Consider the following 25894-nt stretch of genomic DNA (forward strand, 5'->3'; position numbering starts at 1 on the left):
CATTTCTTCAGTGTTGTCACATGAAAAGATATAATCAAATATTTACAAAAATGTGAGGGGTGTACTCACTTTTGTGAGATACTGTAATTGAAAGTGTTGAGAAAATTGGCCAACTAAGATACTACACTATATGACCAAGGTTTGTGTGTAAGAATTTGAGTGGTCTGCACAGAGCCCTGACCTCAACCCCTGACCTCAACTCCAATGAACATCTTTGGGGTTAACTGGAACACTGACTGCATACCATTCCTTCTCACCCGATATCAGTGCCTAAACTCACTTATGCTCTTGTGGCTGAATGAGCAAATCCCTACAGCCACGCTCCAAAATCTAGTGGAAAGCCTTCCCAGAAGAGTGGAGGTTATTATAACAGCAAAGGGGGAACTAAATCTGGAATGGGATGTTTAACAAGCACAAGTGGGTGTGATGGGTCCACAAAATTTTGTCCATATAGTGCATGTTCATACCATAATTTTACAACATGGACAGGGAGCACCAGTATGCCAGTTGCCTCATGTCATTATTTACAACATCATCATCAACCTAATGTTGGAATTAGACCAGTACAGTATACAGTACTATACAGTATAGTTGTCTGTGCTAAATTCTCCTATTTTGGTAGTCTGTCCTATATTTTGGCAGTTGAGATCAACAATCTGCAGATTAAATCAAGTAGTTTCAATTTTAATCCTCCTACTTTAATCCTAAAGTGAGTTGTTACAATGTAATTTGCATTGTTGCCTCAAGACTCCATGGTCCCAGGTTCAATCCTGAGCTTAGATTACTACACAGTAAAATCCCTGGTGTTGTATTAATGAGTATTGTATTTTGTATAGTAATGTATTTATGAGTCCGATGGACTTATATAAACACTGTAGGGTGTGAATTCAACACTGTGGGTGTCAAATCAACACTGGTGATTTTGCTCTGTATGTTTGTAGAGTTTTACATGTTCTCCCTGCATTTGTGTAGGTTTCTTCGAGGTTCTCCGGGTTCCTCCCACTTCTCAAAAACATGCCAGTAGGTGAACTGGCTACTCTAAATTGCCCATAATTACAAATGATTGTGTGCAATATACTGGCATCTGGGGTGTATTCCTCATGGCCAATGGTCCTAGGATAGGCTCCGGATCCACCATGACTAGGATAAAGTGGTTACTGAAGATGAATGAACGAACAATTTAGGAGACGACCACAGGCACAAAAACAACAACAACAACAACAAAAACAGGAATGCTGTCAAACTGTGGTGCATTGATTTTGGTAAAGATGAAGAACCTTTGCAATTGCACTGTTAGCTAAAATCTCAAGGTACGTTGTTTACTCTTAGGAACTGTTGTAGATTCCTAAGTCATTTAGGTTTTGTTTTTGTTTGCGGGTTTCATTTATTATTATTGCGTCTAAATATTATTAGGCGACGCGTTGGGGCTTTTATTTTGAAACTTCTTTTTTTTTCTCCGCGCACTCTGGTTATAATGTTTTCAGGCTAGAGAATGTCCGACAACGCAGAATCTCCCACAGAACCACAAAAAGAAGACTCATCTACACAGAATCAACAGAATGTCGCAGCAGATTCTGGAGATACTACAAAGACGGAGGAGAAGAAAAAGAGTATGCGTTTTATCTACACTTTAAGCTGTGTATTGGAGAAGCCAGCTAGTTATCCTGATAGCGTGATGTTTTTGTGATCGGTGAAGGAGCTACTTCCGCGATGCTTGATTGACAGGATGGCGAGCGAATGAAATGTCAGAATTCTTTGCTTTTTAACCAATAGTGGAGCTGATGGTGTTGTAGACCAGCGGTCCCCAACCTTTTTTGCGCCACGGACCGGTTTAATATCAGACAATATTTTCACTGACCGGCCTTTAAGGCTTCTTAGCCTTAGCAATACGGTTAGCCACCAAGTATGATGCTCTCAGTGCACTCGCATTTGTTGATATGGTGGCTCTCAGTATTTGCTTCTGTTCTCCTTGTTCCTACTCAAAAAGCTTGTCTTTTAATACAGGGTGCTTGGTCTCCAAGTGGCGGAGCAGTTTTGGCTTAAGGCTTCATTGCCTCATTAGAGAGCCGGTTGCCACATATTATGCAGAGCGGGCTTGGTGTGTGGAAATCACCTGTCGCGATAAAACCATATTTCAAGTAGGACTCCTGGTATTGTTAAATGCAGCTTTCTTTTTCTTGGAAGGCCGTAGGCTCTTCTTCTATCTCATCACTGGGCCTTTTTCCCCTTCGCAAAGAAACTTTCCAGAGATGTTTGTTTTTCACTCATTTTGCTAGCTTGTGGGTTTATTTTTTAGCAGTAGCGTATCACGTGACCGAGACAAGCGTCTTGACATGCGTCAAGAGTGCGTCATAGACGGATGTAACGGAGAGAATCCGGTCATTTTTCAAAATAAAACCTCGTTCAGACTCAGATAATAAATAAAACGGAAATAATGTAAGTTATTTATTCTTTCTGTGCGGCCTGGTACCAAATGACCCACGGACCGGTACCGGTCCGCGGCCCGGGTGTTGGGGACCCCTGTTGTAGACGCTAGTGTGCTAACTCTCAAGCAGTAATGTGTATTAACGGTGAAAGAAAGAAATGAAGTTATAGCTTTATAAAGCTTTTAAGTTAAATGTTGCCTGATATGATTTTTATTGACAAAAAGGTCAACAAGCTAATATCTTAATTAATTTAATTTAACAGCTACTCTAGTTAACATTTGACGTAACTCGCAAGTGTATACATGTAAACAATGAGGCAAAGATAATAAAGTTAAATAAGCCATGATAATGTAGTAAACAGTCTTTTATAGGATGCTTGTGTAAATATATATATAATATGTACGTATATATATGTGTGTGTATATGTATGTGTGTGTATATATATATATGTACACACACACATATATGTACATATATGTGTGTGTATATATATATATATATATATATATATATATATATATATATATATATATATATAAATGTATGTGTATATATTATTATTATTATTATTATTATTATTATTATTATTATTATTTTAAGTAGTAACATCTATTGTACTGCTATGCAATATCCAAGTGTTTTTAACGGGGGTAGAACAGACACACAAAACAAACAAACAAAAAAACAAGGAGGCCTCTATTTGGTTTAAGAGACCTGCCACATTTGGTATTCACCACACACGCTAGACGCTCCAGAAAGAAGGAACTGTTAAATGAGAAGTATTCTTAATATGACTTTAAATAACATTACTATTTTGGATTGATTAACTGATTAAATTTTGCCTGGCTTATGGTGATGCAAACATTGAGGTTAAAAGTTTGTAGGTTTTTGCTGTTTATATGGAGCTTTTATACAGTTCACTTAATTGCAAAATGCTATACACCTTATGAAAAAAAAAGCTCTTTATCAAGATTTTATATGTAAGTAAATACAATTTGTGTTGCCTTTTCTACTGTAAACAAAACTACAAAGGGAGGACCTCTTCCCAGTAGTAACTAAAATATAAAAACTACTACTGAAATACACAAAAAGGTTGCTAAACAATAAACATGTAACAGCAGAAACTGTGTAAATAAATAATGCTAATGTTACAAGCTATATCCTAGTCATCAACAGAAAAAGCTTTAGTGATAATGGCTAAGTCATTCATTCACTCATCTTCAATAACCACTTTATCCTGATCAGGGTTTCAGGGAAACAAGAGCAGAAATGACGCCATGGATGGGAGGCCAGTCCATTGCCGGGCAACACACACACACACATACACACATACACATACACACATACACATACACACATACACACACACACATACACACACACACATACACACACACACATACACACACACACACACACACACACACACACACACACACACACTCTTTTTCACGCTTAAGGACATTGTAGCATAACCAATTTATCTTATAGATAGGAGGAAACCGGAGAACCCGGAGAAAACACACATGGACATGGGGAGAACATGTGAAACTCTACACAGACAGTAACCCGAACTTAGGATCAGTTCATTGCAATCAGCTCAAAGAATCATGAGCAATATCATTGGAGTTAGATAATTATGATGTAGTAATAACAGCAGGCCTACCTGCGTCTGTGTCTTTGTCTCTTCCAGTCGATGTGCTGTTGAAGGCAGTAGGAGACACTCCTATAATGAAGACTAAGAAGTGGGCAGTAGAGAGAGGGAGGACTATTCAGTCTCTCTCTCAGTTCATCTCACGCTTTCTTAAACTCGAGCCCAACGAACAACTGGTACCATTCATTTCATCACACAGAGTTCATACAGTGATATTATGTCAGGAAGTGATTATTTCATTATGCAGTATGTTGAAATTGAGTTGTTGAAATTGTCAATTGAAATTGTCTTATGCACCACCTTTTTTTTGTCCAGTTTATTTATGTCAATCAGTCATTTGCGCCATCACCCGATCAAGACGTTGGTGTCCTTTTTGAGGTAAGTGTTAGACAATCTTGAAATAACTAATGCTTATTTCTGTGCATATATGCTTCGGATTATTAATTTAGGAAGTAGTGATGGACATGTTGAAACCAAAACATTCTTTTGAATGAGTTCTGTAAATTATTTGTGAGTACAGTATTGCTAAGTAATAAGTGTAATGTTCATAATCTGAAATTTGTTCTGTGACTCATTGCATATTGGTTAAGTTTTGTTTTTTTAACATTTCTGTCATCTGACAGGCATGTCTACGGGCATGTCATGACAAACACAGTGTGGTTTGTAACAGGTCACATTATTTCCTACTTCTTTAAGACACTCCTAATGAGTGGTAATCTGTTACATGTGATGATATTGTCTGTATTGGTAGAGACGAGATGATGTAATGAGTGATGATACTGGCTCAACCACAACATAAAAGGAGTCAGACACGAGGTTTCAAAACTCAAAAACAACCTGTATTGATACATAAATTAAATAAACTGTGATTTTCAAGTGTGCAGGGTAAATATGTAAATTAAGTGTAAGAGTTTGTGCCCTTTATGAGTTTGGTCACAAAGCAGATATATTCATGTGAAAAAATAAGTACACCCCATGGATTTTTTTAAATTATTTTTTTTAAATACATATTTGGACAAGCAAACATATGATCCTCTTTGAAACAGTGCCTACACTCTATCAAATGGCATGCAATTATATTTTGTAGTAATCTTCACAATTTAAATTAACAAAAAAATTATCAGTCACATGGAAAAAGTAAGTACACCCCTATATTTATCACACCTTCAAATCCCTAAAATTAGAATCAGGTTTTCAAGATTGTGTGTCAGTAATCAGAACCTGCTTAGGGAGTGAAGGTGGAACCTGTCTTATTTATACCCCTCATATCTAGTATCTGGTGTTCCCTTTGCTATTGAGGTGTGTGGTGTCATCATGCCAAGAAATAAAGAGTTCTGTAAGGCTTTCAGAAAAAAGGTTGTGGATGCCTATGAGTCTGGCAAATGGTTTAAAAAGATCTCCACATTATTTGAAATACATCATTCTACTGTAAGGAAAATAATCTATAAATGGCGCAGATTTCAAATGACTGCCAGTTTGTTCAGGGCTGGCCGTCCCAGCAAATTCAGTCCATAAGCAGAGCATTTGGTGCAAAGAGAAGTCTCCAAGAACCCCAAAATTTCATCATAGGATCTGCTAGTGAGTCTTGCAACTGTTGGTGTCAAAGTGCATGCTTCTACAATCAGAAAGAGATTACACAAATATGACCTGCATGGGAGATGTGCCAGGGAAAAGCCTTTGAAAGACTACAGTCTGCCAATGAGCATATAGGCAAAGACCAGGCCTTTTAGAATAATGGTCGCTGGACGGATGACGCAAAGATTGAGTTGTCTGGCCATAGTAACACCAGACATGTTTTGTGCAGACCAAAGACAGCTTTTCAGGAGAAGCACCTCATACCAACTGTGAAGCAGGGTGGTGGAAATGTTATGGTTTGGAGTTGCTTTGCTGCCTCAGGGACTGGATAGCTTGCATTCATTGATTCAACTATGAATTCTGCCTCATATCAAAGAGTGCTTGAAGATAATGTGTCTGAAAGTCGAAGTTGAACTGAAAGTGGACCTTTCAACAGGATAATGATCCTAAGCACACTAGCAAATCCACCAAGGAATGACTCAAAAAGACGAAATTGAAGGTTATGGAATGGTGTAGTCAACGCCCAGATTTGAATCCCATTTAAATGTTGTGGGGGATTTGAAACAGTTAGCACATGCAAGAAAACACTCAAAAATCTTCCAACTGAAAGAACATAGTATGGAAGAGTGGTCAAAAATTCCAGCAAGCCTGGTGGACAATTACGCAAAATGCCTATAAGAAGTTATTTCTGCTAAACGGGGCAATACTAGCTTCTGAGCCCAAGGCTGTACTTACTTTTTCCACAGAAGAATATCACATCTATTGATATTTATGTTGAGTAAATGATTGAAAAAGATAATTTTCCTTGTAGTTTTGTTCAAGTATACCAACTTCATTAAATGTGTATACACACATACTGTCCACTTTATTAGGAACACCAGTATACATCAGCCAATCGTGTGGCAGCAGCACAAGGCAAAAAATCAGCTGTAGATATAGGTCAAGAGCTTCAGTTAATGTTCACCTCAAACATCAGAATGAAGAACAATCTGTGATCTGTGACTTTGATCGTGACATGGATGTTGGTACTCGATGGACTTATTTGAGTGGTGAGAAAAACAAAAAAAAATGGACTGGTTGACGGTTCTGTGGGTGGAAACGCCTTGTTGATAAGAGAAGTCAGAGGAAAATGGCAGATCGGTTCGTACTGACTCGTAGTAACTCATAATCCTTCTTTATAACTATGGTGAGCAGAAGGGCATCTCAGCATGCGCAAAACATCAAACTTTGAATTGGATGGGCTACAAAAGCAGAAGACCACATCAGGTTCCACTCCTATCAGCTGAGAACAGGAATCTGATGCAATCATGGGCACAGACTCAACCAAACTGGACAGGTGAAGATTAGGAATAAAAATCACCTGGTCTTTTTCAAGTCTTTAGCTGTCCAGTTTGGCTGAGTCTGTTCCCATGACGGCATGAGATTCCTGTTCTCGGCTAACAGAAGTGGAACCTCATGTGGTCTTCATGTGTAAGCTCTTGAGACTGTTGTATGAGAAAATCTAAGGAGAATCAGCAGTTTCTGAAATAGTCTCTTCTGTTTTTATGCTTTCAGTGTTTTGGCAGTGATGGGAAACTTGTCCTTCATTATTGCAAGTCACAAGCCTGGGGATGACCTTTCAACGTTTTACACACACATGCATACACACACAGACACACACACTCATGCACGCACACACACACACACACACACACACACACAATTAGTGTTCTCATCAGTTTTTATAATGACTAATTATTTGTTATTTGTCTTTATGTAATAAATGTAAATAAATTATTATGAAACTGTATAACCCTTCTTCTTTTTTGATAGATTGTGTTTTGCTAGATTTCTCTTTCTGCATATTCTTTGATTGCTGAAACAAGGGATTACCATACAGATGTCATATCCCTAAAAACACCTAATGTCTGTAGTGTTAAATCTTGTTAATGTTTGGATTATTTAGAAAGCCCAGCAAGTGATTTACGCTCAAGTGCAGTCGCCTTTGCATTGTTGCAACAGCAAGCATGGAAGGAATGAATGTCTGCGCAAAGGAAGATGGACTAACAGATGGTGGGATTACAAAAAGGAGGAGATTTGTGAAGGCATGTAGAGAAAATGAGGAAAATCCTGACAAGTGTGAGAGGCTAAAGGCATGTTGGCTGCTTGGCTGTATGGCTGAGGGCCATTTCTGCTCTTGTCTTCCCAGAAAATAGGAAACAGAGACAAAGGGTGGACTGGGAAGGGAACTGTTTATACACAATTGTTCATTGTGTACTTGTTTCTGGAGGTAGGAAAGGATCATGTTTTAAATTGTTTATTTAATAAGCTCAACAGTTTTTTTTTATTCAGTTTATTGGGATAAATAGTGCTATGTATCTGGCTGATAGAGATTCAACCTGCACTTATGGCTCACTCCAGAAACCAAACAAAAAAACTATAATAATTTCTGTGTCTCAGCAATTTCTCTAAAACATGTTTTATTCAGAAGTGTTCATTTGTATTTGAGTAATTTATTATTGATTTTTTTCAAATGCATTTATTAATGACAATGTGTAGAAGATATTTGTTTTTCAACAAGTCATTTTGATAGCAGGCTATCAAAAATGTTTTTTTCCATAATGTTATGATAGGATTATTTGGACAAATTGATAAAGACCCAAAAGTCTTGATGGGTTGCACTGACAGAAACCTGTTTAGATATTTTAAGAATTAAGTTTGTGTTTAAATCAGTCCAAAATTATCAGTCATTTCAATTTGATTTCGAATGTCTTAAAATGTGTACATGTATTATTAGTATAAGCATATATGGAGTACTAACAATTAATATAAGCCATTATGTGTTTAGACTGTATTTGCAAGATTTCAAATGTATGTATGATGTAATAACTTTCATAACCTGACCTTCCTTCCTTCCTTCCTTCCTTCCTTCCTTCCTTCCTTTCTTTTTCTTTATTTCTTTTTTCTTTTTCTCTTCCTTCCTTCTTTCTTTCTTTCTTTCTTTCTTTCTTTCTTTAATTTGGGTACAGCAGTTAGATGGTACCACAAAAAACAAGAAGTCAGATGTGCCCATCACACCAGCAAATAAAATATGAATATAGATTACTTGTACATTTTGGTCTAAAGCAAGCACTTAAGCAATAATTTAATCAGAAACCACTCCAATTTTTATTACACACAGCAAGTTATACTTCTATATACTGTACACCAATGATGCGACATTAGTCTCAAGTTTCAACAGATTCCCAACAGCTTACATTTTGGGGAAGAAGAGTAAAAAAAAAAAAGTGTCTTCCAGAATTATTGGCACCTATGGGCAAAAATAAATGTATAAAATATTTAATTTTTTCAAATCTTCCACCCAAACAAAAACAGAAACTATTTATCTTCAAACATATGTGCCAAAAGTATTGATAACACCTAAAGTATATCAAATAAAGTGGAAGAGGCAGTGATAAAGATTAATCAAGTTTAATGCCACTGTTATACGCCACTTGCATAACAACAAGCTGTATTGCAAGAAGCATTGCAAGAAAGAAGCCCTTCATGAGAGCATCTAAACTTTACCAAGCAAGAACAACAGTTGGCATTGTGGGTTTGAGTCATGAACACAATCAGCTTGTTTAGTACCAAAATGGGGATGGCCTACAAGGAGAAACACCTGGTATGCCCAGCCCAAAACCTGTTAGATTTCATTAAGATGATGAGCCAAACATCAACACAGAATTGCTTAAATAAACACAAATTTCACCATTTTGCAATAACCAGTTCAGTCTCTGGACTTGACCCGTACTGAGAAAACATGGGATCTGAATTGAATAGGGAAGTCATATATATGGAAGAGTGCATCACAATCCCTCTACAAGTGTTTCCAACTTTGTTGTACACTACAGGATGTGACTCAATGCTGTTTTTCACGCTAGGGCAAATATCACAAAATTTTAATTGTAATGGTGCCAATAATTACAAAACCAGGCTTTTAAACATATTGCACTACTAATTTTTAACAGGATGTTTAAATAAAACTATAGAATGCCACTGTATGTAAGTTAAATGAGTGCATATGTTTTTTTTGTTTTGTTTTGTTTTAAATATTACTCATGATGTGTGCCAATAATTCTGAAAAGCACTGTAATTTCAGAAGCTGTCTGATTTAAGGCATCATGTGGTATCTTAAGGGGAAACTAGTGAGACACAATATGAGTTGCTTCTTCCTTCTTTCCTCTTTTTTATGGTGAGTGACTTTGTTAGTAACTTCGTTTTCATCCATGCTTGTGCTATTCGTTTTTAGAATAATGATTTGGAATATCAATACCAAAAATATATATATATATATATATATATATATATATATATATATATATATATCTTTAAATTTAATTACACAGACACATGAAATTACAGGGAAATGTTAGCTCTGTTATGCTCTAGAACATTTTTCTGAATGGTGTTGGTTCACATGTTCTCTTAGAGGGAAGCACCAAACTGCTTTCTAGATTGATCTCCTTTGTTTATTTATCCTTCTGACAATCCCTTTTTACCACTGTATATATCCATTTTACCACTGTTTCTTTATCCCTCTGACAATCCCTTTTTTTTTTTTTACCACTGTATATACCCATTTCCAGTTCAGAAACGTCCCCACCCCAACAAACCTATTAACAAACAATTAATAATTATCATAATTGGCTTGCTTTGGTCTTCTCTTTGCTTTAGCTACCATGTTGGAGCACATGCCTCGACGCTCCCGCTCACTTCTCTGCCTCTCTTTGACCTCCCTTGCCCTGACTTTGTCTGTGCTGGCCTTTTGCACCTCCTACTGGTGTGAGGGAACACAGAAAGTGGTGAAACCGCTCTGCCTCTCACCTGTTAAAATGGCGAAATGCAGCCAGAACAACAGCCAACCTTTTACAGTGGGCACAGTACAACCAGGTAACAACCAGTATGAGAACAGCAGAATGAAGACAGCAAGAGTGATGTGCAAATTAGCTCAAGTTCTAGTTAGACATACTGATGAAATCACAAAGAACAACAATAATAATAATGCACATTTTTGATAATTTCTTCCTGCTTAGTTACTGAAAACAGCAAGAAATATTACTACTACTATTACTACTACTACTACTACTACTACTACTAAAATAATAATAATAATAATAATAGTTTTCCCCCAGTAGCTAAGCAAGAAGAATACATGTGACATGAAATAACGTATCAATAATGTAATGTTTCAGAAGTCTTCAGTGTATTCCTTGTCACACTTGTTAGAGTTGTATAAGTATCAAACCCTAAGACATCAAAGCCAAGGATACTAAAGAACCACAAAACTTTAAGAAACATAGAATTAACCACACATCAACAAAACAAGCCTTCAGTTTCTGTTTTCAATTAAGCTAAAAAAAAAAAAAAAAAAAAATTCAGCTCAGGTTATTTATTACTCCAATCAGGTTTCTGTGAGTCTTACTGTCACAATACTAACCCAGATATGAGTATTTCAGGGCAAATGTGACATTTTTGATCAATTCAACCTTGAAATTTCATAATACCTTCCAGGAAATTTTTATAGTGCCTTCCAGAAATATTAGTAACCTTCATGAAATGTGAAATATAAATTAATGTACAAAATAAATATTCCATATTTATTTACACATCATATTTACACATTTAATAATTAAAACTTTCTATTCAAAGCATTATTATTAGTAGTAGTAGTAGTATTACTAAAACTATAATAATAATAATAATAATAATAATGGGGACTACCTTTATTATAATATAATATCATTTGTTTAATATCCAAAATGTGAGCATAGAAAGAAGTGTAGAATGTGTAGAAAGAAGCTAAATTATCTACCAGTAAAATAAGACAATTTCATAATCTTATGATTAGTAGAATGTCCAGAAATAGGATTAATAAACTTCTATTTGTTTTGTAGTGTTCTCATAATAAGAATTATTATGTAAATTTGACAATATTTAAAAATTTTTCACATGCTTAGATATCAGCTTAGATTTGCAGTGCAGATTGTTCTCTCACTACTGTTCATAACGTGCATACAATAAGCGGGTTACAATGGATACACGTGAGATTTTAAATGAGATTGTACATGACCATAATTGAAATGCATTTAATCTGTCTGATCTGTAGTGTTTTAAGCTGGTCAGGTTTTGGCACTACCTCTGATCTTCTAAATTGCTCTCTGAGATGATATTAATTAAACCTAAAGCTTAAGCTCCCAAATCCCATTCAAATATCTGATTAAATGAAGAGTTGGACAAAAACATGATGCCCTGTTAAGTGAGAGAATTGTGCATCCAGGTCATAACTTATATGAGCTGTACATTATAGTACAGTGATTGCATGTGTACTGGTTAAGTGTGCTGTTATTTGGCAGAATAATAGTTCAGCAGTTGAGTATTTGGTTGAATGAATGGAATTTAATAAGGCTTTAAATGAAATGGAAATTGTTTAGTTTCCAGTTTGAGACTATGGAAGAAGTGAAGGATTCAACATTACCTTGGAGAAGAGATAAACTTTTCCTTCGGTGACTAAGAAATATCCATCCTTTTCACTGACATTTGTGGCACAATATTTGATCATTTATATAACAAGTAGTTAAGTGTTTATCCACTCTTACAGAATGGACACATGAAGTTTACATGTGAATTTTACACGTGGCTTTTACAGTTTCACACAGTGCATATGGTTTTATTTTTCATGTACCTTTCTTTCTTTCTTTCTTTACTCAGCTTTTTTTTGCAAATACTGTGTACTTTCTCCCATTTATTTTAGTTTCATGCATGTTTTTACTGTTACACAAATGAGTTTTCACATGTTATTTTTTTTCCATGTATGAGTTATTTTCACATGTGATTGTTTTCACATGTACTTACTTGAATTTACAATTTCAGGGCATAACATGGTGAAATATTGATCACATGTCAAATCTATGTGATTTTACCCACAAGGGATTATGCACTCTGTTTGTTAGATAAAGTACAAGTTCTTGACTTCACTGATATTATTGAAAGAGATTGTTTGGCATTGTTCTAACTTCAGATATCTGACCTTTAGTCACTCTGTCTCTCCAGAACTATCCTCTAATGAAACAATATCACCAAACCAGAGAGAAGCGCTTACTAAGACTCAACAGGCACAGTTGGCTAATGCTGTGCAGTACATTTGGGAAACGGGAGAGGACAAGTATATGTTTCGCTACTTCCATGCAGGATTCTGGGAATCTTGTGAGAAACATACTGATGGTAAGAGCCCCTTAGCAAGGGAAATACATGTAATAAAGTGGTCATGAAACACAGAGTGAGAAGGAAGAAGAGGATGAGTGGAGAAAAAGGGAATATGGTAATCGGTGACAATTGGCCTACATTTTGCTATATATAGACATACTGTAAGGATTAAAATTAGATTGCCCATAAAGCTAATTTAGAAGGAAATGTTTTGACTGTTATTCTGTAGGGGAGCGATGCCGCAGGTTTATAGATCTAACCCCTGAAGATACGCATGGTGAGAATATTGGTTCTATGCATGAATGTCTGCATCTATATACCTATAAGTATATCATGTATTTGGGTGAAGCCTCTCACCTTTTTATCTCCCTCTTTCTGGCTGTCTGTTGAAGGTGTTCTCTGGTTGTCTATGATATCCGAGTTCCTATACATCAGTCTTTTGGGGATGGGATTTCTGCTGATGTGGCTGGAGGTTCTTTGTTCTCATAAAGAAATGCATGCACTCAAAATCAATGCATTTGCAGCCTTATGCACTGTGCTGTCGGGTACGAGGCTAACCCAGTGCTCTGCTGTTATTTAATTCATAAGATGTGCAAAAGAAGCATTTAAAAATTTGTTACTTCTTACTCAGTGCTTTATGCCCTTCGCATCTTTCTTAGGCCTAATTGGGATGGTGGCCCACATGATGTACACCACAGTTTTCCAGTTGACTGTGATTATAGGCCCCAAAGACTGGAGACCTCAGAACTGGGACTATGGCTGGTCTTTCGCGTAAGTGTACTCATCCATTTCATTAATATTCACTTCAGATCCACCCAGTGACATGATTTTATTCAGAATAGGGTATCCCTTTGCAAGGATTAAAAGTTATATTGAAACGCTGTTGGAGACATCCCAAGCCATACATCCGTTCATTTTCTACACGGCTTATCCTACACAGGGTCATTTAGCCTATCCCAGGGGACTCCCCATGGGTGCCAACCCATTGTAGGGCACAATTGCACACACACTCACACAACCATTCACACACTACGGACAATTTGGAAATGTAAATCAGCCTACAACGCATGTCTTTGGACTTTGGGAGGAAACCAGACTACCAGGAGAAAACCCCTCAAAGCATGGGAAGAACATGCAAACTACACACACATAGGTGGAGGCAGGAATTGAACCACTAACCCCAGAGGTGAGAGGCAAATGTGCTAAAATTAATTCTCTGTGCCCCCCCCTCCCCCATCCCAAGCCAATGCAATTACAAAAATTACAAATAGGGGAAAACATTCCAATACAAATGACAATAAATAAACAAACAATACCAGTAATACAATTTATAGTACAAAAACAGTGCAAAAGTACGACAAAAACAAATATTGCGCATATAAGACAGACACAAGACACAAACTCATGCAAACATATTCCACATATGCCTGAGTTGTTTTTTTTTATTGTACATAGGAATCATTGGTGATGTTGAACTTGAGTTCAGAGTTCACATCTGAAATGGCTCTCAGGAAGAAGCTGTTATTGCATCTGCTGGTGTGGGTGTGAATGGCTCTATAACACCTACCAGATAGTAGGAGGGTGAACGGAGCACTGCTGGGGTGGGTTGGGTTGGGTCCTTGATGATTCTAGCTGCTTACTTTAGGCATCGCTGTCTGTGTTAGTTCTCTATGGTGTGATGTATTGTTTTGATGACCCATTGTAGAGCCATTTGCTCGGCTCTGGTACAGTTTGTCAAACGGCTTTCTAGAAAGCACTTGTAGAAATTCACCATCAGGTTCTGGGACAGGTTAGCTCTTTTCAGCCTCCTCAAGTAATAATGGTGTGCCTTCATGAGACTTATAGCTATGTTTTCCTGCCCTTTCATCTGCTTTAACTTTTCTTCTTTTCCCAGTTTTATATTTTCATTTTGAATTGTTCCATTTCTCTCTTCAGCATGGCCTGGGTGTCTTTTAGCTGCTGCATGGGTGCTGCTGTCCTCACCTTCAACTCCTACACCAAGAATATCATTGAGATTCGCCGTCGACAGAGACTGCGCCTTGAGGAAGCCCGCGTGGCTCCTTCCTATGAGGAGGTGGTTTCAGGAGTTGGGATCTACTCTATCAGTGGCCTACAGCAGTGTCCTGATGGGATGATGGATAGTATGTGGCTAAAGCATGAGACTGTGGGAGTGAAAGCAGAGGTGGACATCCCCATGCTGGTGCTGATGGAGGGATGTGAACCTGAGGAGTGTGAGGACTGCGAGAGGGAGATGGATGAAATGGAAAAGGCCATGGAGAGAGAGGAAACAGACTCACCTTGTTAATGTAAGCTATGTAACTTATAAAAAAAAAATAGGTGTGAAATACTGACACTGAGGGTCTCTACATGCAGATTACATGATAAATTGGTTGACGTTTCAGTCTGGATTCTGAGCTCTCTTTGAAATGAAATTTCATGAGACCTTGAATGGATTACACTCAGATTGGATAAGGGCACAGTGAATGCATTTACAGAATTCATTTGCTGTTATTTTTTATAGAACTGCTCTTGATTTTTTTGTTTGTGTTTTCCCACAGTATGAATAAATCCCAAGTCATGTTTTACATGTGAAATGTACACATTTCTTAGATTTTTAGACACTTTTTCTCATGTATTAGACTATTCACATGTAGGTCTTGTGTTTTTTATTATCACGTTTTGTTTTTCATATGATTCTTTTTATGTGCTCATTTTTTACATGTGGGGCATGTGGTTTCATTTTTCAGATGTGATTTTCTCAGCTGAATTATTTATTTTACACATGCTCACATTATTCACACAAACTATTCTTATACTTGAGTTCATAATTTCACATTTGATCATATATTATTCACAAAATCAAATACGAAAATCATGATCACATAGGTCAACGTTGTTTAGAGTTCTCTGGAGTTACAGATATGCTGTCTGGTAAAATGGTATACTTACACTGTACATAAATCTACAAGAGACACTAGAGAGAAGATCTCTTTCAATGTCAGCTTCTACGAGTTTCTCAAATAAGGCACACACACACACTTTCATAAAATTTTATTCCATCAGAAACAATGAGACAGACACAAATATTTAAAAGCCTACTTCGCTAACCGTCAAACAGCTGCCTCCTCCTGGTGGCACCGGTGGTCAACATACAAAAGATCCATCGGTACAAATCTTACATAGAATGCTAATATAATTCATAATAGATTCCACTGGTCTCTTTATAGAAAACATTTAAATTTTCTCATCAAACAGAAATGTACTTGATATTGTGCTAGTTAGACATTTTGAATAGCTGGATTTATTAAGAATGTATGTTTAAACTACTTAAGAGTGCAGGAGTACTAGTGTGTATTACATAACAGTAGACAACCTTTCAGCTCAACTGCCATCATTAAGGAAATAGCAAATAATAGTATTTACAAAGTAACTGTAGGCCCCAGAATGGGTCCAGCTTTGTGTTTGTTTATTTGATGGGTTGATACTGGATTAGGTGGAGGGCATTATTGTTATCCATCACCCCCTGAATAAACTCCCCCTCAGCCAACCGCTCTGAGGGACGGAGAGAGAAAAGTTGTTTTATTTTACCTCATAACATAATATGAATAGCCATTTATATTTAATGTATTTGTAATTACTATATAAGGGTCAGCTCTCCTGCTCTGAAATCTTACCATTGTCTTTTTTGTTGAAATAAGCCCACAGTTTGTCTGCTCTCTTCTCTGGAGTGTTTTCATCTGCTGGAAGCTTCTCTTGCTCTTCCTTGGGAATCATCTTAAAAATGGCCTAAGGGGTAGAGAGGAGAGAACTATGAAGAATTGACAGGAAAAAAATGAAAACCCTTTACATTCTAACATAAAGAACATAACTAAACAAACAGCATCATGAAGACCAAGACAAGTTCTGAAAATGCAATGACAACTTTAATGTTTTTTATTTGTTAAAAAAAACAACCTTAGATTAATTCCACTCCCTCTACACACTTTAGTATTATGGGCTATTTTGGAAATGACTTTTTAGTGCCTTAATTAAAGTTGTGGTGTCTTGTACATTTCTAAAACACAAAATGGGCTATAAAAAATTAAACAATAATGGATATTTGGGGGTATGATGGCACATTTGACTCACTCCACCAGGGTTGGGGCTTCAAATCCTGCCTCCACCCTGTGTGCATGGAGTTTGCATGTTCTCCCTGTGCTTTGGGAGTTTCCTCTGGGCACTCCAGTTTCATCCCCCAGTCCAAACACATGCATTGTAGGCTGATTGGCATTTCCAAATTGTTTCTAGTGTGTGAATGTGTGTGCGATTGTGCCCTATGATGGGTTGGCACCCAGTCCAGGTTGTCCACTGCCTTGTGTCCCCAGTTCCCTGGAATAAGCTTCAGGGCCCAGTTGTTCAGAAATAATCTGATCAGATTTCGGCTATCGGATTGGGAAAAAAAATCTTGAAAATGGGTTGTTCAAAAGAAAAAAAAGGATTCTGAAATCAGATTAGATCATGTAATCCAATCTTGCTTTTGATCTGGAGCAAACCTTCAGTATGTGTTGTTCAAAATGTTTTAGTATGATTGGGAAAGCTGTGATCCAAAAAAATCAGGATTATCCTGTTCACCAGCAGAAGGGTGGATTCAGGGATGATTTCTAATAAAATCTTAAATCTAATAAAAACAAAATCTAATAAAACTTTAAAACTGGTCAAATAATACAACATTTGTTTCATGTAGTATACACTTTTATTTATATTTTACACTTGATTTGTTTAACCGTTACAGTAATAAAGTAGATAAAGTATACATTAGGCTACCAATTAAGCCTTTTAGTACAGTAAAGTAAAAAAGAAAAAATATTTCGTCCCCATGAATAATCCCCCAAACAGCTGTCAATATCAAACAAAAATAATATATTTAATTTTAACTGTCATTTGTCACTGTATATTAATTACAATGACACGATCATCAGAGATGAACCAGTCAAAAGTAGTGTCTAACAATTGCTTCACTTATTTCTTCCCACACATGAAATCTGATAAGTCTTATTTTGGGAACTATTGGACATTTAGATTTTTTATGATTTAAAACATGGGGTCAAAAGATCCACAGCGTATTTGTGAATAATGTAGATTTGTTTGTTCGTACTTATTTGCCACGGGTCAGATGAGGGGTCTGACTGTTTAAAAGAAATTGAAAACGGAAGGGGATGTTTGTATTGTTTTATAAAAACATTTATGGTGACCCCACGCATTCTACCTGTTGTTCTATACATAGCTAGTAGCCTACACTGTGATACATAGTCCCATTTAGAGCACTGGTAATCCAGATTTGGTAATCTTGAAAGATTTCTATCTGGATCAGGGTGATCCAATCCAATTTTGCTTTGAAAAACCACACAAAAGTAAGATGGATTACCTGATCTTGGATAGCAAAACACAGGATTACCAAATTCGGATCATTTTGCTCCAGATTAAACTTTTTGAACAACTGGGCCCTGGTGGTAGATTTGACGGAGTACCATATTAATGCAGTGTATGATATTATCAGGAAAGATAATCTGAAGGATACAGAGTAATATCAGGTGTTGAATTAAAAGTGTTCACTGCAGCTGGATGTAACACTCCAAAGATAATTCTATTATGTGTTAATAAGGTGTTAAATAAGATCAATAAGGTTTAAGCCTCGTATCCATGTGAGTTTCCTCTGGGTTCTCCAGTTTCCTCCTACCTTCCAAAAACATACCTATAGGTGGATTGGCAACTCTAAATTGCCCGCCATGTATTTTTTGCCTCAAGCCTGGTGTTCCCAAGATAGGCTCTGGTTCCACCATGACCCTGACCAGGATAAAGTGTGTACAGAAGATGAATGAATGAATGTTTGTTCAGCACTGGAGATATTATATCAAGTACAGGGATTTTGCTATGTATCACTGCTAAACTCAACTCAGGTTCACGATACTCTATTGTACATGACATTTCCCCTGTACTACAGACTTAAATAAGCGCAACAATACTGTCATTTAAAATTAACTTAGCTATTTAGGAAAGCCAAATACCAGATCCATCAATACCTATTTCCAAGATGCTGCATTAATCATCATTCCTATTCAGGAAATAGTAGTGTTGGGTCTGAGTCCACCTTTGTCGAGTTCGAGTCGAGACCAATTCCTTAACCAATCAAGTGCAAGTCTGAAAGGGGCTGAGTTGGACTCAAGTCCGAGTCCTTAATGGGCGAGTTTGAGTTGAGTCCAGAAAGCAATTAAATTGAAAAAAGATTTGCAATTGCAATGGAAATCTCAACACTGAGCTGTTAAATTAATATTTTTAACCTTCACAAACCAATGGCAACATAAAAGTAACAAAAAATACCACTATTACATCTTGCCATTGCCATTTAATATTTTTATTTCTTGTCATCAACACCTCAACCAGTTTCTTATCAAAAAATGGTTTAAAAGAAAAGAAAAGGGATATAGAGGTATATGTAGAACTTTTATTATATCACAAGTTTATGAAAAAAGAAATGAACCTGTTTTGTTATTGTATCACACTATATTGTGTCCTCCAGTTCAAGTTTAAATTTCAATTATTTGATGCGTCTCCCCCACAGTTATATAGACTGAGAGAGAGTACAGAGTAGAGTTACATTTAGCAGCATGTCATAACAACAAGCATCATGCTTTTTACTGCTTTTAATCTGTCTATGACTGACAACAAACTAATTTCTGAACACAGCTCTGTTCTTATAACATTTTTTTTTTCATTTTAATTCCTAAAATGAAAAATAAAATCCCCATCAGCAGGGTCTATGATTTTTACTACATTAAGAAGTACATTTCACATTTTAGATGCAATTCAAGACCAGAATCACCAAATGCTAATGTTTAGGGGTGGGCAATATGACTACAATCTTATTTCATGATAATGATATGTTTTCTCAGGTCTATCAGTAGTATTCATGTAAGAAATACTATGGAAATTGAATAAAGCAATTAAATGTAAAATAAAATAGACTTCACTGTATGATATACAGTGATTCTTATTAAATTTATTCAGTCAAATGAGTGAGTGATTGATTTTCTCTGTCTTTTGTTGTTTGATTAATACTGACACAGACAGCAGCAGGTTTATTAGACTGCTGTCACTTTAAGACCTAATGCACAGATCTAATATACTGTATCGACACACCTCCGATTTTTTCCCCAACTGTTTACATTCACTTAAGACATAACCGACTGTGTTTGCATGAATACTCGGCCAGACCTGCATTTTGACATGATGTGTGTGTATTTATTTGAACGTCCAAGTATAATAAGCCACTAAAAAGGACTCAATTCGGTACTCGCACGATGAGGGGGCTTTCTGTGTGCGCACTTCAGGTGTGTGCACACAGAAATCCCCTGGTCAGGCAGGAAGACATTCATTAATTTCTTGTTATTAGGGGTGATTCTAGAGTCTGTTGGGACTTTAGACAAAAATTCTCAGGCGGCCCCTCCAACCAGCATTCATCACTATTATATTATAAATAATTTGACACCAACAAAAATTTACACAATTCAAACTTTTGCATTTATTTCAAATGTTCACATTAGTACAATTTTCAAACTATAAATACAAAGAACAATAAAAACGTAAATAAATAACTAAATAACTCCAGGTCAAAAGATCATTAAAAATTGTAAATAAAAATATGTATAAATATATAACAAAATAAATATAGAGGGATATATATATATATATATATATATATATATATATATATATATATATATATAATATATATAGTGAGTACACCCCTCACATTTTTGTAAATATTTGATTATACCTTTTAATTTGACAACACTGAAGAAATGACACTTTCAGCAATGTAAAGTAGTGAGTGTACAGCTTGTGTAACAGTGTAAATTTGCTGTCCCCTCAAAATAACTAAACACACAGCCATTAATGTCTAAACCGCTGGCAACAAAAGTGAGTACACCCCTAAAGTGAAAATGTCCAAATTGGGCCCAAAGTGTCAATATTTTGTGTGGCCACCATTATTTTCCAGCACTGCCTTAACCCTCTTGGGCATGGAGTTCACCAGAGCTTCACAGGTTGCCACTGGAGTCCTCTTCCACTCCTCCATGACGACATCACGGAGCTGGTGGATGTTAGAGACCTTGTGCTCCTCCACCTTCCGTTTGAGGATGCCCCACAGATGCTCAATAGGGTTTAGGTCTGGAGACATGCTTGGCCAGTCCACCACCTTCACCCTCAGCTTCTTTAGCAAGGCAGTGGTCATCTTGGAGGTGTGTTTGGGGTCGTTATCATGCTGGAGTACTGCATACTGATCATGCTCTGCTTCAGTATGTCACAGTACATGTTGGCATTCATGGTTCCCTCAATGAACTGTAGCTCCCCAGTGCCGGCAGCACTCATGCAGCCCCAGACCATGACACTCCCACCACCATGCTTGACTGTAGGCAAGACACACTTGTCTTTGTACTCCTCACCTGGTTGCCGCCACACACGCTTGACACCATCTGAACCAAATAAATTTATATTGGTCTCATCAGATCACAGGTCATGGTTCCAGTAATCCATGTCCTTAGTCTGCTTGTCTTCAGCAAACTGTTTACGGGCTTTCTTGTGCATCATCTTTATAAGAGGCTGCCTTCTGGGATGACAGCCATGTAGACCAATTTGATGCAGTGTGTGGCGTATGGTCTGAGCACTAACAGGCTGACCCCCCACCCCTTCAACCTCTGCAGCAATGCTGGCAGCACTCATACGTCTATTTCCCAAAGACAACCTCTGGATATTACGCTGAGCATGTGCACTCAACTTCTTTGGTCGACCATGGCGAGGCCTGTTCTGAGTGGAACCTGTCTTGTTAAACTGCTGTATGGTCTTGGCCACCGTGCTGCAGCTCAATATCAGGGTCTTAGCAATCTTCTTATAGCCTAGGCCATCTTTATGTAGAGCAACAATAATTTTTTTCAGATCCTCAGAGAGTTCTTTGCCATGAGGTGCCATGTTGAACTTCCAGTGACCAGTATGAGGGAGTGTGAGAGTGATGACACTAAATTTAACACACCTGCTCCCCATTCACACCTGAGACCTTGTAACAATAACAAGTCACATGACACCAGGGAGGGAAAATGGCTAATTGGGCCCAATTTGGACATTTTCACTTAGGGGTATTTATAATATGTCAATTTATAATTGATATTTATAATATATAGAACGATAAAACATTGAAAAACACTTAACATAAAAACAATATAAATATAGTACAAACTACTGTATATATGTATCTAAAAACTGATTTTGTAGTTTTCTTAGGGAACTAAACCCACATTTTAAGGCCAGTGCTCATCAACACCCTTTAAGCATTGATTCTACAAATGCTGCTTACGTGCCTTGGCTAGTACAAATGCTGCCACTATGTCTAAATAATAACATTCGGTTATTTACTGTTATACTTAAACAAACAATCATCATTATCTGATCCACTTACCACTGTCCTGCTTTCTTTTTTCATCATTCTCTTTTTTCCTTCTTTTTTTCACTTCCTGGTGGAAAAGTCCTCTTCATTTTCCTTCACTGATGTTGTTTTCTGAAAATATTTCCACCGAAAAATCGAAAGGGAATGACATGGGGCCTCTTTCAAGAGGTTTCCGACTGTCATGTCATTGCAAGTCATCCATTGTCACTACAATTGCCACATTTTGAGACATTCCTGTCGAGTAAAGTTTGTCAACCCTCGGGGCCCCTTAACAGGCTGGGGCCCTCAGCAGTTGCCTGCCTTGCCTGTTTACAAGCTGCGCCCCTGCTTGTTATCTTAATTTTATGTTGTTATTTATTTTTCTTTTCAAGTTACACATCTATCTTTCTTTCATGTTACACATGACCCAGACTCGACTGTACTCTGAAAAATTTCCAAGTCCAAAATGTCCGAGTCTGTGTCAAGTTCTAGTACAAATTTATCCGAATGCGTGACAAGACCGAGTTTGTTTATTTCATAATAGGACTCGAGTCTGGACTTGGGATTGAGTACCCCAACTCTAAGAAATAGGCTTTATATCCTCATAGACAGCAAATAAAATTGACATCTATAGGAGGATATTGAGGGGTTATTTTATGCATTTTGTTGTGACTAACATTATTTTTTGTATTTGTGAACATCAACCAACAATGATGTTCCTAAACATTTATAAACAAGATATAATGTTAATAAAGTAGCAAAGTGAGCTAACACATGTATGTAATTGCCATTTTTAATAATGTTATTTAAATACAGCTGCAATGAATCACCAGACTAGGCATGTGTTTAAAATGGTACATACACAGAAAGGCCAATATTTTTTATTAGGTATTTTTGTATTTATAATTATTATATTCGACTATTAAGTTATATTCTGCCTATAGTATTTATAATGTATTTTCTTTAAGAAAGGGCACAACTGTTGCAATAAATCATTGGATGATTTTCTACTCTGTATACACCATTGAAATAGACTCAACATATAGGAAATTCAGTGACCTGTTTTTGCCCTCAGTATTCACATTTTATTTTCTAAAATCCTTAAATATGGCTAAAACTATGTTTCATAAATGATTCACAATTTTGCCTAAAATGGCCTTGCTGTATAGTACAGCCTTAGTAGTTATTCATAAGAACTTACAGAGCAGATTTCTGATACTTCTGCCTTGGTGATGTAGCCATTCTTGTCAACATCAAACAGTGAGAAAGCCCACTCCAACTTCCGCTCTGTTCTTCCACCTGATGTCATGTGCAGAGCAATTATGTACTCCTTGAAGTCCAGTGTCCCATCATCATTTGTGTCAAATGATCGAAAGACATGCTTGGCGTACGTAGTGGCATCACTGTCAGGAAAGAAGCGTTTATAGATCTTCTCAAATTCATCTGGTGAGATGCGTCCAGATGGGCATTGTTTCTGGAAGTTCTCGTACCACTGGCAGAGCTCATTCTCTGAAAAATTTGTTGTTAGCTTCAGGTCTTTTAGGATCTCCTTGGACATGGCACTGCTCTGTGAGTTTCCCATTGCTGGATCTGGATGCAGGAGCAAGACCTTGTTGTCACAGGCAGGAGCTCTCTCTCAAAAGCTGAGCCAGAGACTCTCTAAATTAATTAGGGTTTTTTTTGTCCTCCAGCAAAGTGGTTGTCTTCAATAATGGGTGGAATTGTCTGTCTAAAGTAGGGATTACAAAATGTGACTTGTAGCAGAGAGCAGGGTGAAGAGGGGGGATAAGATAAAACAGTGGGTGGAGAAGGACTTAGACTGTTACCTCTGACAGCAGGGTTAAGTCTGGCAAAGGTGGATTTCACTTACCTAAGCTGCTGAGATTCTAATTAACCTCTCTGTTTCTACAATTTTAAAAATCTAACCACGGAGCAAACAATATACCAGTGACAATCAGTCTGTTAAGTGTGTGAAACAAGTAATTGTGCATATGCTACAGCATTTCTAACTCTTCTCAATACTCAATAATATGCTTCTACTCATAATTCAAATAATCACTGTTGAACAGATTTACAATAAAGCATGAGTGAGAGATTGAGAGCTATGCAATCACAGTCAGACTACAATTAGTTAGTTACAGAAACTCTGAGGAAACCACATACTTTGTTTGATGGTGATTAAATATGGCAAGTAATTGAGGGTCTTTAAGCCTTACCATCTGTTCTGCTGTCTTTTGCTCTTCCCCTCTCCCACTAATGCTTGCTTAGAATTAGATCCAACATGCAGGCCAAGGGGTGCTTTGTCAACCTCACATGCCCTCTCTAGGAGATTTCTAGTATACTCTCTGTATTTTGGCCCAAATCTAGTCATGATACTTTAGAGCTTCCCTTGTTCTTTAGCAGAGAGTAAACAGGGACAGCTGGGATATTTCGATCACTGTTTAATTACTCTTGGCTCTGCCCAATTTAATCCTCTCTAGATGTTCTAAATTGGGCTTTGTATGAAGTGACCACTCATATCTTTTTTCACAGGATTCTTGAGGCCACACTTTTTTTTTTTTTTTTTTTTACACTAATGACATTTAGAAACCATTCTCAAATCCTCTACCCAATAGATAATAAATGCTATTAGCTAGAATGTTAATTGGCTAGAATGTATTTTGGTAAACTACAAGCTTCCTTCAACATATTTCAAAACATTTAATAGCATTATTCTTATAATCAAATTTTCTGTTGGGTTTGTGATCATTTTTGCATTGCACTTAGCAGGGTAAATACACTAATTGTACAGGGATTTTGGCTCAACTATTTGTGGCCTTTGGGATCCCAATTTTATTGGATTACTTCCTAGAGCCAATTACGATGCTGTCACCACAACAATAAACTTCTTGAGGCTACACTTGCTAATTTTAGCCTATTGACATGTAAAGATTTGTTTAAGGTACTGGCATAAGCCCAAGGAATCTCTACCCATAGTGAATCACGATTTAGAAGATCGTGTAATATCCTTAAATAAACTTTGTCCTCATTGGAAAATGTGGTTATTAATAAAAATATAAACTCACAGGAATCTTGCATTTGAATAAGGTTTTGAAACAGTCTCACTGTGTCATAGGCATTCCCAGTAATGACTGTAACCAGGATACAAAAAACAGAGGGAGGAAATTTAAAATTTAATAACACTGTTATTTCTGTTTTAAAAACCCCCACACATATCAAATACACAGACTACAATTCCCAAACTACAAGGTAAAACTACAGAAAATAATAGAATGTTTGAATGTTATGCATCAATTGCATTATGCACAGGCTTTAAGACTTCATGTGAAGCCTGACCTTCCCTAAAATTTACAAATTAAAGTTAAAATGCACTAATATCCATCCATCCATCCATCCATCTTTTATACCGCTTATCCTTTTCTGGGTCAGGAAACCTGGAGCCTATCCCAGGGAGCATCGGGCACAAGGCGGGGTACACCCTGGACAGGGTGCAAATGCACTAATGTTTCTATATTAAATGGAGAAATGGGTTTATATTATTTATCACTCTATCATGACAAA

General features: G+C 36.9%; 3 protein-coding genes across 3 annotated transcripts; 2 read left to right on the forward strand and 1 right to left on the reverse strand.

The window, feature by feature from the left end:
- Positions 1-1352: 1352 nt before the first annotated feature.
- atg12 (ATG12 autophagy related 12 homolog (S. cerevisiae)) lies at positions 1353-8736 on the forward strand. The gene is made up of 4 exons (XM_053626556.1): positions 1353-1610; positions 4120-4256; positions 4396-4458; positions 7210-8736. Exons 1-4 carry the CDS (start codon positions 1493-1495, stop codon positions 7267-7269), a joined length of 378 nt encoding a protein of 125 aa, XP_053482531.1. The 5' UTR covers positions 1353-1492; the 3' UTR covers positions 7270-8736.
- Positions 7849-15627, forward strand: si:ch211-149k23.9 (germ cell-specific gene 1-like protein). Its single transcript, XM_053626519.1, has 7 exons — positions 7849-7924; positions 10351-10566; positions 12727-12897; positions 13109-13156; positions 13272-13424; positions 13539-13650; positions 14815-15627. Exons 2-7 carry the CDS (start codon positions 10356-10358, stop codon positions 15182-15184), a joined length of 1065 nt encoding a protein of 354 aa, XP_053482494.1. The 5' UTR covers positions 7849-7924; positions 10351-10355; the 3' UTR covers positions 15185-15627.
- Positions 15628-16154: 527 nt separating this feature from the next.
- rcvrn2 (recoverin 2) lies at positions 16155-24249 on the reverse strand. Its single transcript, XM_053626544.1, has 3 exons — positions 23535-24249; positions 16554-16665; positions 16155-16431 (listed from the first exon to the last, which is right to left on the reverse strand). Exons 1-3 carry the CDS (start codon positions 23913-23915, stop codon positions 16346-16348), a joined length of 579 nt encoding a protein of 192 aa, XP_053482519.1. The 5' UTR covers positions 23916-24249; the 3' UTR covers positions 16155-16345.
- Between the last annotated feature and the right edge of the window lie 1645 nt (positions 24250-25894).

This window comes from Ictalurus furcatus, chromosome 1 (assembly GCF_023375685.1).
Source record: "Ictalurus furcatus strain D&B chromosome 1, Billie_1.0, whole genome shotgun sequence".
In the NCBI taxonomy this organism is placed as follows: domain Eukaryota; kingdom Metazoa; phylum Chordata; class Actinopteri; order Siluriformes; family Ictaluridae; genus Ictalurus; species Ictalurus furcatus.

Bases quoted from the DNA above. Each gene is read 5' to 3' on its own strand.
- rcvrn2 (XM_053626544.1), bottom strand. From the start codon at position 23,915: ATGGGAAACTCACAGAGCAGTGCCATGTCCAAGGAGATCCTAAAAGAC. The intron at 16,666-23,534 runs GTAAGTTCTTAT...TCTACCCCTTAG, and splicing joins AAGTATCAGAAATCTGCTCT to GCCATTTTTAAGATGATTCC. The intron at 16,432-16,553 runs GTAAGATTTCAG...TCCGTCCCTCAG, and splicing joins TTTCAACAAAAAAGACAATG to AGCGGTTGGCTGAGGGGGAG.
- atg12 (XM_053626556.1), top strand. From the start codon at position 1,493: ATGTCCGACAACGCAGAATCTCCCACAGAACCACAAAAAGAAGACTCA. The intron at 1,611-4,119 runs GTATGCGTTTTA...TGTCTCTTCCAG, and splicing joins GACGGAGGAGAAGAAAAAGA to TCGATGTGCTGTTGAAGGCA. The intron at 4,459-7,209 runs GTAAGTGTTAGA...TTATGCTTTCAG, and splicing joins ACGTTGGTGTCCTTTTTGAG to TGTTTTGGCAGTGATGGGAA.
- si:ch211-149k23.9 (XM_053626519.1), top strand. From the start codon at position 10,356: ATGTTGGAGCACATGCCTCGACGCTCCCGCTCACTTCTCTGCCTCTCT. The intron at 13,157-13,271 runs GTGAGAATATTG...TGTCTGTTGAAG, and splicing joins AACCCCTGAAGATACGCATG to GTGTTCTCTGGTTGTCTATG. The intron at 13,425-13,538 runs GTACGAGGCTAA...CATCTTTCTTAG, and splicing joins CTTATGCACTGTGCTGTCGG to GCCTAATTGGGATGGTGGCC.